General features: G+C 41.1%; 1 protein-coding gene and 1 pseudogene across 1 annotated transcript in view; both read right to left on the minus strand.

Annotated features, from left to right (window-relative positions):
• The window catches only part of IMPG1 (interphotoreceptor matrix proteoglycan 1), a 115736-nt gene extending 104335 nt beyond the window's left edge, over window positions 1–11401 (minus strand). The window contains exons 1-2 of the mRNA XM_004390117.1: window positions 11347–11401; window positions 9108–9341 (exon numbers count right to left, since the gene is read on the minus strand). Coding sequence (XP_004390174.1) covers window positions 9108–9341; window positions 11347–11401 — 289 coding nt within the window. The remainder of the gene's footprint in view (window positions 1–9107; window positions 9342–11346) is intronic.
• Window positions 3143–3296, minus strand: LOC111819158 (uncharacterized; annotated as a pseudogene).
• Window positions 11402–11822: the final 421 nt, after the last annotated feature.

The following is an 11822-nucleotide window of genomic DNA, read 5'->3' on the forward strand; positions in this document are numbered from 1 at the left end:
GCAGTACTATTCACAACAGCAAAAAGATGGAAGCAACCTAAGTGCCCATCGATGGACGAATGGATAAACTACGGTATATCCACATAGTGGAATATTACACAACGATAAAGAACAATGATGAAGCTGTGGAATATCGTATAACTTGGTGGAAGCTGCATGTCATTATGCTGAGTGAATTTAGTCAGTCACAGAAGGACAAATACTGTATAAGACCACTATTATAAGAACTCAGGAAAAGGTTTAAACACAAAAGAAAACATTGTTTGATGGTTATGGGGGTGGGGAGGGAGGGTGAGGGTTATTCACTAACTAGATAGTAGATTAGAATTGTCTTAGGTGAAGGGAAGGACAGCACATACTACAGGGGAAGCCAGCACAACTGGACTAAACCAAAGCTAAGAAGTTTCCTCAACACAATCAAATACTTTGAGAGACAGAGTAGCAGGGATGTGTGGTCTGGGGACTATGCTTTCAGGGGACATCTATGTCAATTGGCATAACAAAGCTTATTAAGAAAATGTTCTGCATCCTACTTTGGTGAGTGGGGTCTGGGGTCTTAAAAGCTTGCAAGTGGCCATCTAAGATGCATCAATTGGTTCCAACCACTTGGAGTAAAGAAGAATGAAGAACACCAAAGACACAAGGAAAGTATTAGCCCAAGAGACAGAATGGGCCACATAAACCAGAGACTTCATTAGCCTGAGACCAGAACTAGATGGTGCCCAGCTACCACCTGACAGGGAACACAACAGATGGTCCCTGGTGGAGCAGTAGAACTATGGGATGCAGAACTCAAATTCTAGTAAGAAGACCAGACTTAATGGTCTGACTGAGACTGGAGGTGCTCCGGAAAGCATGTCCCCTGGTCTCTCTATCACCCCAGGACTTAAACAATTTCCGAGGCCAACTCTTCAGACAGGGATTGAACTAGACTGTGGGACATAAAGTGATACTTGTGAAGAATGTGCCTCTTAGTCAAGTAGATACAAGAGACCAAAGGGGCGGCTTCTGTCCAGAGGTGAGATGGGAAGGCAGAGAGAGTTAGGAGCTGGTTGAATGTTCATGGGGAATCTGGCGGAGGGCAGGAGTGTGCTGTCACAGAATGGGGTGAGTGGTTGGGGTCTCATAACAATGTATGTAAAAAAAAAATTTCATATGGGAGATTAACTTGAAATGTAAACTTCATTTAATTATAAGAATTAAAAAAAATAATTTAATTCATTTAACAAACATTTATTGAGCACCTGCTATGTGCTATGGAGAAAAAGCAGATAGGAAATTTGTGTGTATGCGTGTGTGTGTGTAAGACTGCAATTCTAAACGGGGTTCTAGGAAGTCCCATCTCTAAAGTTGATGCTTGTATATCTTGGGAAAAGCAAAGGCCCCAAGGCTGGAGAGTGCTAGGAGCATTGAAGAAACAGCAATGAGGTCAGTGCTGGCTGGAGCAAGATTGAGAGTAATAGAAGATGCAGGAGGGGAACAGATTGTGTAGGGGCTTGTAGACAAGTAGTCTCCAACTAAGGTACATGTAGCCCAGCTGTACTTGAAGAAGTTTGAAGGGATGAGCAGGCACTCAATTTAAAGAAATCGATTTCTAAGTCTCAACTTCCCTATGCATGCTTTCCTATAGTTGGTCTGCCTAAGGACATACCTCTCCTTTTTCACTTCCTCTTTGGTCAGAATCCTTTCCAGGTTCATCCAACCCTAATCACATTGCCCTTAGGTTGTAACACAAAGGGACAATTGGAAATAACGGTGTTGAGGTTGAGAAAGGGAGTGAACTTATTTGAGGGGTAACGCAGACTTTTGCAACTCAAGTGGTTCCTGATTCTTTGCTTTTAACAAACTAGGAGATCTAATGAAGTGAACAGTTGAAATATCATTAAAACCGATGATGATAAATCATGTGATTGTTGACATATAATGCAAAAGGAATGTAAAGAATTAAGCACATTGCTATAACAAAACTCTGTCCTCGTCTACTTAATTATGTAAACAAGTTTTCTTAGCACTAAGTAAAATAATAGGATTAAAATTGATGTGTAATCCTTTCTTTTTTAGCAATATGTAATATAAGAATGACACGTGAACCAATAGAAGAGCCTTGCATTAACTTGGGCCCTTTTAAAGCTCTGCTCTTAATTTTGTGTTTGCAATGTTGTACTTCTAAATATTAGTGCCCACAAAACCTGTACCTAACCCTACATCCGTTAATAAACATTTCCTTAAAAATATTTATCAGATTGATAATATAGCCGTTTGTTTTAATCAACTACATTTTAAAAAATCATAAATGCAACTAAATCCAGGAGAAATTACACATAAAACCTATAGCCACAAGAAATAAATTTAAAAAATGTAATTTCAATTTATCTACACATTTTGGTTACTGAGAAGTTTTTTTATTAGAGCAATCGACAACAGGCTTTTCAAGCATAAACATTAACTACATTCAGATAAAATTCTGAGGGGGAAGTGGAATGGAAATGTGAGTTTATGGAGTAAAAGGAAACAGCTGAAATTGCTGATTGTTAAAAAGAGTTTGCTCACCTACTTGTTAAGAGTATTTGATGGTAAGTATACAGTCACAATGGTAGAGTCCATTGGCTATGTAAGAATGCTTTAATCCTTGCTTTATTTTTAAATATCAGTATTTACAACTCATGGAAAGTTACGTCCTATCCAATTATTTAAACATATGATGAAAAAAATGTAAATTTCAACAGAAAAGTGTACAAGGGGGTACACAGCTTAAAAATTATTTTAGGGGGTAAGTGAGCAAAAAGCACTAGATGACTTCTGTTATAAGCAATTGTAATATGCTGATGTGTACTTCTGGAAGGATGGGAAGCAATTAGGGGCTTTGGGGCAGAGAGTGAAGGCATCAACTTTCTAAAGACACAGTTTGGCTGCTGTGCTGAGAAAAGGGGATGTGAGGAGGAACAACGTGAGAAGACCTGTTTGGAGATTCTTACTCCCATGCTTTTCCTCCTCTTCACTTATTCTTATCTCTGGATTTTTCCTAGTTTTCAGAGGTAAAGAGAATTCTAGACCAACAGAAGCTCACCTCACTACCAGCAGCAACAACTTGACCAGAAACTTCAAGCTAATTGATCTTTTAATTAGTAACCTCCAAAACCAGGAGAGAATGCAGTCGCTACCATCTCAAATTGTGCCCTCTAATTTCGCATATTTGGGGAAATTGCAAGGGTCAGCACACCTGGAGAGCAACGGAATAGCCGTGCCTTGGAGAACTCACTTTTGTGAACGTGATCTCTCCCCTGTCAGGCAAAGATGAGGGAGTTTCCTGACACCAACGAACATGCCGTCTCTGGACCTCCAAAACCAAAAAAAAAATAAACCCATTGCCATTGAATTGATTCTGGCTCATAGTGACCTTATAAGACAGAGTTGAACTGCCGCATAGGGTTTCCAAGAAGCGGCTAGTGGATTTGAACTGCTGAGCTTTTGGTTAGCAGCCAGCTCTTAACCACTGCGCCACCAGGGCTCCTCTGGACCTCCATCTCCAGTCAAGAGTCTACACATCAACAAGCAGGAAACAACACTTGGATGTTTGCAGATTTGCCCAAATCCTAAGAATTGTGTGTTCAGTTTGAGCAAACCAGCTTCCTTGCTCTCCTCACCTACAGACATCGTATGTCCTTTGGGATTGTTATTTTGCGCTTTTGTCTTTCCCCAGTGTACCTACTTGTTTAGTTCAAAAAACACGTAAGCACTGGAGATACAATACTTAGCATAAACTAGCACTGCCTCTGAGGACTTGAGGTTAGTAACTCTCACTGACAATATCCGCTCGTGAAACATTGTGGAAGATGTAATGCGATAATCCCTTCTGCTTACCAGTTAGGCACACCCTTGGGTGTGTTAGTTTTTGTCTCAGATTTAGTCTTCCTTTTATTTCAGTACAGTTTAAAACTTGAATTCATTTTGCTCCCAATAGCCCAAATTCAAACTTATAGGCATCATAGGAGATATGTATATATATATATATTGTTGTCGAGTTGGCTCCAACTGTAGCTACCTTATGTGTAATAGAATGAACTACTGCCCAGTCCTGTGCCATCTTCATAATCATTGTTACGTTTGAGTCCAGTGGTGCCACAGGGTGGAGGAGTGGGGGCTGCGGACTGTACTGGATGACACTGTCAGAAGGGGTGACACTGTCAGAAGGGGTGACACCAGAACCATCACCCTCCAACAGGGCTGTCCAAGAGGGCTTCCTAGGAAGCAGCTGCTCCCCAGGGCCTCCGACCCCTTGTTGCCAGGGGGTTTCCAGGGCACTTGTCAGCTCCCAGCTGCAGGGCAAACTCACTGCTGGGCAGCTCTCCCAGGGTGGCACAGCCTCCCCGTGCATGGCCAGGCCTTGAACCATGTCAGCCGGGCAGTCACTCTGCTGTGCCTGGAGTCCTGTAGGCAGCTCCTGGGCCACCTGGCCGCCTCCTGCCCAATGCCCCACACCACAACAGTTCCCTCCCCACCCCCCACTTCCCCCGTGGTCCTGGCTGTGACCTGAGCTGCTGTGTCATGAGGGCATCACGGAGGATGTCATGGATTGAGTTGTGTCCCCCAAAAATATCTGTCAGCTTGGCTGGGTCATGATTCCCAGTATTGTATGATTGTGCTATCTGATGTGATTTCCTTATGTGTTGTAAACTCTATCACTATGATGAGATTATATGTGATCTCCTTATTATGTGTTGTAAATTCTGTCACTGTGATGAGGTTATACTGATGAGGTTGACAAGATTAGTGTCTTAATGCAATCTCTTTTGAGATATAAAAAGAGAGAATAGAGCAGAGACACAAGGGAACCTCATACCACCAAGAAAGCAGTGCTGAGAGCAGAGCACGTCCTTTGGACCTGAGGTTCCTGCGCAGAGAAACTCCCAGACCAAAGGAAGACTGATGACATGTGATGACATGGACTTTCCTCTAGAGCCAACGGAGGAAGCGTTCCCCTGGAGCTGATGCCCTGAATTTGGACTTGTAGCCAACTGGACTGTGAGAGAATAAACTTCTCTTTGCTAAATCCATCCACTTGTGGTATTTCTGTTAGAGCAGCACTAGATGACTAAGACAGAGGATGAGCACTGCCTCTGGCGTGTGGTGATGCCTCCTTCAGCAAGAGGGTCCAGAAGAACATCTCGCAGAATTCTATTGTTTTCTTACCAAATTTTCACTTTACACATGAAACTAGGTAATGCGAATACATTAGGCTGTACATATGATATTGTAATTTAAAGGTGTAATTTTAATTTTGCTGGTTGTTTATATCATTACCATTGCCATTACATTCAGTGAAATACAGGAATTAAGATTTACCAGTAACATTAGTACAAAGAACATTAGTAAGGATTCTGTATGGTCCGATACGGGAAGAGGTCAGGGAGGAGGTGAACCCTAGTGATGCCTCTGTTTGAGTCCAATTTGGGTGTATATAGAAGTTCATTTTCCCGAATGTTTTGTAGCCCAGGATACATTAACAACTGCGCAGAGATTTCTGCGGGCAGTGCCCTGTCATATGGTTGGAGAAACTGAGGCTGAACCATCCAGTAGGAGGTGCTTGTTTCTGCTGCTTGCAGCTTCCCAGTTCTCCTCCTTTCCCTGCTCCCTTTCCCCCACCCTGGGACACAGAGCTCCCTGCCTCCATCAAATCTGCTTTTCACAAAGGCCCTGAGAGAAATTTCTCCTTGAAGCACAACAGTCTGACACTACTTTACAATAGTCTCTCTGGGGCATTGTAGTTTATAGGGATCAAAATATTAAGGATGAAACAGGGACAGTAGATTTTCTCAGACTCTTTTTGAGGGGCAGGTTTTTCTGTGGCCTTTCTGAAGTCATTTTTCTGGCCTACTTGAAACTTACCACAAACCAGGAGACACAGTATCCTGGGATTGTGAGAAAGGAGCAACAGCATGAGGCCCACTGGGAAGTCCCCCTCCTTACTAAAGGAGCATCAAAAGAATGCTTGAAAACTGAGGCATCAGAGGGTCTTAGAGCTGGGAGGGGTCTGAAAATGGCCCAAAGTTACATTTTTCTAACCCTTGATTTACCTATTCTGTGCCATCCTTCTCTGAAACTACTGGAAGGGATTGTCACAGGGATTCTGTCTTCCCACACTTGATGGTTGACACCTGAAGTCCCACCACAGAGTCTCAGCCTTTCTGCTGAATGTCAAACTCTAGGCTGTCTGATGAGGTAGGAAGAACCCTAGAGATCATGGTCCTGGAGACCAGGCATGGTTGTCTGAAATTGGAAGTCCAGGTTGACAGGTAGGTCATTCACATTTGGAAAGATTAAATTAGACCATGGTTATGTGAAAATACCCACCACAATGTTGGGCACACTTTAGATGGATAGATAAGACACTGGAATGGGAGGCAGGACACTGGGTTCTAACTCTGCTCTGAGGCCGTGGGCACATCACTTCACTTTCTTAGACCTCAGTTTTCTTATCTGTACAGTGAAGGTGTTGGGCAGATGTTCTCTAGACAAGTGCATCTCAAATTTTAAGGTGTAAACAAATTACCTGGGTATCTTGTTAAAATCTAGCTTCTGATAGTAGGTCTGGGGATAAGATTTGAGATTCCACATTTCTAACAAGCCCTCAGTTGGCATTGCTGCTGGTTTGTGAATAACACTTGGAATAGAAACTAGACCCTCTCCATCATTAAAATTCTCTAAGTCATGCATTACTGTGAAAGAAAGATCTAGCTTTTGATATAGGTGAGAATGAAGAAAGAAAAGAGAAGAGAGAGAGAGAAGAAAGGCCATAAAGAAGGGAATTTGAGTTGGGATGGAGGGAGCACAGAGTTGAGCATGAGGGACTACCAGTAAGAAACTTGCTTCTTTTGTAGATGTGTCTGGGCATATGCACGTTTACAATTCTACAGCAAAGCTTAGAATATTTTCACTTGCTTTGCTTTAAGCATTGGTAAAAGAAATAGCTCAATATTCCATTTGATTTGCAGAATGTGCTATTTCCCCCTGCTAAGTTTGAAAGATGCCAACAGATAATTTTGTAAAAGCAGCAACAAGAGCAGTAAGTGTGTTACTCTGTCAAAGGAACACCGATTTGTAGCAGGGTCTTATTTCTTATTTCTTTGTGAACCAATTTGTTAGACTTAAGAAACCCACATTGATTCTTATCACTCAGGGGCTGCGATAAAGACAATGGACTGTCATTGCTGTGAGGAGAAACAGAGTGGTTTGTTTCATCCAGAGAAAGAAGAATGAAAGAGGCGAACCTAATCAAGAATAAAAGGATACGAATAAAAACTCAGAGCTAAAAATTCAGTTTCAGCAACTATTCTACAAATACCTGCAGTGAATCCTATTGGTGAATGTCATAAAGAACTAGAAGTTACATGAAAATAGTTAGCAATAGATGTGTTCATATTCATAGATATGCAAATCCTATATATTTATACCTCTGTATAACAAACAATATGGAATTTACCAGTGTCATTATCTGATCGATGTGTAACTCATTCCCATTGCTGTCGAGTCTATTCCAACTCCTAGTGACCCTATGGGACAGAATGGAACTGCCCCATAGAGTTTCCAAGGAGCGACTGATGGATTTAAACTGCCAACATTTTGGTTAGCAGCCATAGCACTTAACCACTACACCATGAGGGTTTCCATCAATGTGTTTGATGATTGATGTGTGGGCACACTCATATATATAATTTACGCATGTCATGGTCCTTCTTTTTCATTCTCAATGCATTCCTTGCCTTCCTATATCTATCAATAAGCTTTTTCTGAGAACTTGCTATGTGGAAGCACTGTGCTAGGACCTCGGAAAATTGATATAGCACATCTGATTTTCCATAATTAAGTCCTTCTGAATATGATCCAGTACTTTTCATTGCTCTGTGGGTGTGGCTTCTGTCAGAAATCAAGTGTCTCTTTAATTCCACATAAAATGAGACATATGAGGAACATATGCTTGATATTTTTGAGACTGTTAATTATGACTCCAAAACCCAGTAAGAACTCCCCAAATTAATTCAACCCTTACACATCTTACAGTCATAGCCTGTAACTTTGCAGGGGATTAGTATCATGAAATGGGTTCTCAGTTGCCATGGTGTGCCACATGCCACAGGCTAGAATTGAACCAAACTCTTTACTCAGTGGGCTTTAAATAGACAAGGGCGACTACGCTTTATGGAATAGATGCAAACATCTAATGTGCAAAGTGGAAATCAGCAAACCTCCTCAACTCTGACATGTAAGATTTGAGTTTAGGCTTCAGATAGACAAGATCTTTTGCATTATTTGGAGCTACCTGGAGTATTTAATGGCAGTTACCAAAGTTTTGTTGTTTTGTTTTTTTTAGAGGAAGCTATGGGAATTTTTTCATCAGTGTTTAGTAAATGAAAAAGACTGATGGCTGTGGTATGATTTAAATCCATAATGATTTCCGAGAACATTTTAAGAATCCTGTTATGTTGTCTTGGGGTAAAAACTGCACTGTAAGTCTGCTGGAAACCACAGTAATTGTAAATGCTGTTAATACACTTGCACTATATCTTGGTAACCATGGTTTATTTGTTACTCCTTTGCACTTGGATATGCCTCCAGGTTTCCAAACTTCAGAGGTTTTTCTCTGGTCTGTAATAAGCAATTTAAACACATCAAGGAGTGAGAGAGAATCTGGATTGTAATCTTGCTTTTGAAAAACGAAATCGTAAGTCATAAATCAGCGTGCTCTGCTTCCGGATACTGCAGTCATCCTGTGCTTCTCTCTTCATAAGAACAACGTTAAAATTCAATCTTGGGCATCAGCTTAAATAAAACAAAGAGATAAAACCCATATACTAAGACTTTCTGGTAACTTGTTAAATGCCCTGAGGGTTCCGTGTTGCACAAGACATTATTTTAAACTATCAGAGCAAATTTCTACCATGTTTTTGAGTGGTTATTACTATTTCTATCAGATCAGTTAATCAGTTGTTGCAACTCTTGTGGCTAAGTGAGAGCATTTGGAAGTTTTTTGCTGAAGACAACCTATAGAAAAATGAAAGGGAAGGGATAAAAAGAACAAAAGACTAAAGAGGTTTCATCTCTTTCCTTACCTCTTAATCTATAATAAGCTTGAAGACTGGCTAAAATTTGTTTCATGGATTCCTGCGGGCAGACTTTAACTCCAGTTGGGAAGAATGCTGATCTTTTTGTTCGATGCTTTGCCAAATCGAATATATGTCTCATGGTTGACACTTTGTACATTTTTGCAGGACTTTCAGTTGTTTCAGTTCTTGGGGCATTGTCTATGTCTTTGGCTTCAGAATGGTATATTTTAATGGAGATATCTGTAAAAGAAAGATTGATTTCCTAGTGAACGTATACATTTATGTGGCACATGTGACGTATATGGGTAAATGAATGAGGTAAACTAACAACTATAACCCTCTGATTTATGAAATTTCTACCTTGGTACAACTGCCTAACATCGTTTTCCAATCACGAGACATTTTCAGGGATTAGAAACTAGTATAATGAGCTGATCAAGAGTATTTTTTTTTTAAAACAACATCCCAAATCATCTTGCCTTTAGGAACTGCCAAATATTGAAACCATTTCCTACACATCTCTCTAAAAATCACTTTCCACTTAGCCCCCAAGCCTCCTGAGAGATACTTCTTTCAATAGACATTATAATTCAAGTGGGGAATGATGAAGCATTGTGGTACCCAGAGGTGTACTCTTGATGAGGAAGTGGAGTGCTTATAAAAACCTATGGGAAAATGCAATGAAATAACTTCCCTGCCTATTAGTGGCAGCCCTAGGATTTCTGTAAAGGAGGGTTCAGATGGTAGCAATCTGGTTGAAAGTGAGCGGGGGAAAAGAGGTGCCTGAGAGTTGCATTTGCACAGCGAGCTTGCTGCTGTAGGGGGGTGATGTAAGTAAGAATGAAGGGAGGGCAAAGAGAGAAGGTGGGCAGATACGTTCCTCCCCAAGCCGTCTCATCCTGCTGGCACTGCTGTGTTAGGGTTAGTTCTAGACTTCATTTTTAACTTTCTGGAACCCTCATAATAATATCTTAGATTCATAAAGCACTTTTCTATTTCTAATTTAAAAAAAAATATGTATTATCTCAAGTCATGCTCACAAAAACTCTTATATAGGTAGAACAGATATTATTTTTCTCAGTTTAACATACTCGGCTGCTAACCAAAAGGTCGGCAGTTGGAACCCACCAGTGGCAACTTGGGAATAAACAGCTGGAGATCTCGCCTGTGAAGATTACAGCCTACAAAACCCTACTGCGGCAGTTCTACTCTGTCCTATAGGGTCGTTATGAGTCAGCATTGACTCCATGGCACACAACAACAAATAACAGGGTACTGAGGCTTAGCAGTGTCAGAGTGTGTGTTAACGGTATAGCCAGAACTCAAGTACTTCTCTCCTATTTTACGTCTCTTTTCTTTGACCTATTCTATTATGAAGAAAAATAATTATTGATGAACAGTTGGGACCACTAACTATGACACTTGAGACCCCCAAGAATGTAGTTTACAGAGATTTATATTCCTATTTTTCTAGGGAAGACTCTTGAACCCGTATCTTCTGAACTATGGTACAGACAAGGAAATCGAGCTGAACAAGCATAAATCCAAGCAGGTTAGCTGGAGAGAAACTCAAATTTGTTGTAAAGCAGAGAAATCCCTCCTTTATTATGGGATGGTGGAGAGAGTCCTGCTGGGAACACATATTCTCTGTCCCTTTGAGGAGTCTCAGAATGCTCCGTTGGTTTGGGCAGCAGTAAACTCTTAGGAAAGAATCTCCAGGAAGAGAGGGAGTTTAGAGAATAATTTGCTCACCCAGCCACATCCCAGACCAATTAAATCATAGTCTCTGATTGGAACACAGGCATCAACAAATTTTGAAGATCCCTGGATGATTCCAATATGCAGAAACATTTGGGAACTATAGTTTTATGGATCCCTAAAGGTATTTTCAGCTGGAGTCCAAATAATCTGTCTCAAACTGGCTAAAACAAAAAGGAAGTTATTATCGCATACAAAGAAAAGCCAGAGGTAGGGAATGACCCAGGCCTTGTGAAAATGGAGCTCTGGCTCACCTTTCTGCTGTTCTCTTGGCTCTGCCACTTATATAGTGACTTTGTTTTCAGGCAGGCTTCCACCAAATTCCCCTGATGGCTGCCAGCAGCTACTGGAGCAACAAACTTTTCCTTGTTCATGTCAAAAAATAGCATTTCCCTGAAGTCAGTCTGACTTAGGTAATGTACCTGGTTGCCAAGGGATATGCCAGTGCTGTTGAGCTGAGTCATCAAAGGGCAGGGGATGAGATTACCAGGAGCAGCTCTTTCTAGGAGTACATTTTCCACCGTGAAGCAGGTAGGCGGCATGGCAAAGTGAAGGTGCCCATACCACATTGAGGCAAAGTGCAAGAGGGGGAGAGCGCTGAGTAGGCAACCATTAGTGCTCACTGCAGTTATTAAAATGCAAATTTTAGTTTAAGAATGTTAATTTTAGTAGCCCCTTTCAAATACTTTATAGATTACAATAGTGCTAAAGTAAGCTTTTGTAATTATATTTCAATTACCAATAAGAATGAGAGAAAATCTGTACATCACTGGATGATTTTAGGCCTATCCAGCGTAGAAGCAGCCCATACTTAGGGAAATCTTACTCCTCATACACCCAGCATTTCTCCACTCTTCTCATAGTGCTTACCAGCATTGTAGGGGGAGTCCTACCATTATGAAGCTCCTGCTCTTCACTTTGCTACATCTACAATATTTAATCCTTTGAGGGTGATCCTTTTCT

Source organism: Trichechus manatus, unplaced genomic scaffold (assembly GCF_000243295.1).
Source record: "Trichechus manatus latirostris isolate Lorelei unplaced genomic scaffold, TriManLat1.0 scaffold00283, whole genome shotgun sequence".
Taxonomy (NCBI): domain Eukaryota; kingdom Metazoa; phylum Chordata; class Mammalia; order Sirenia; family Trichechidae; genus Trichechus; species Trichechus manatus.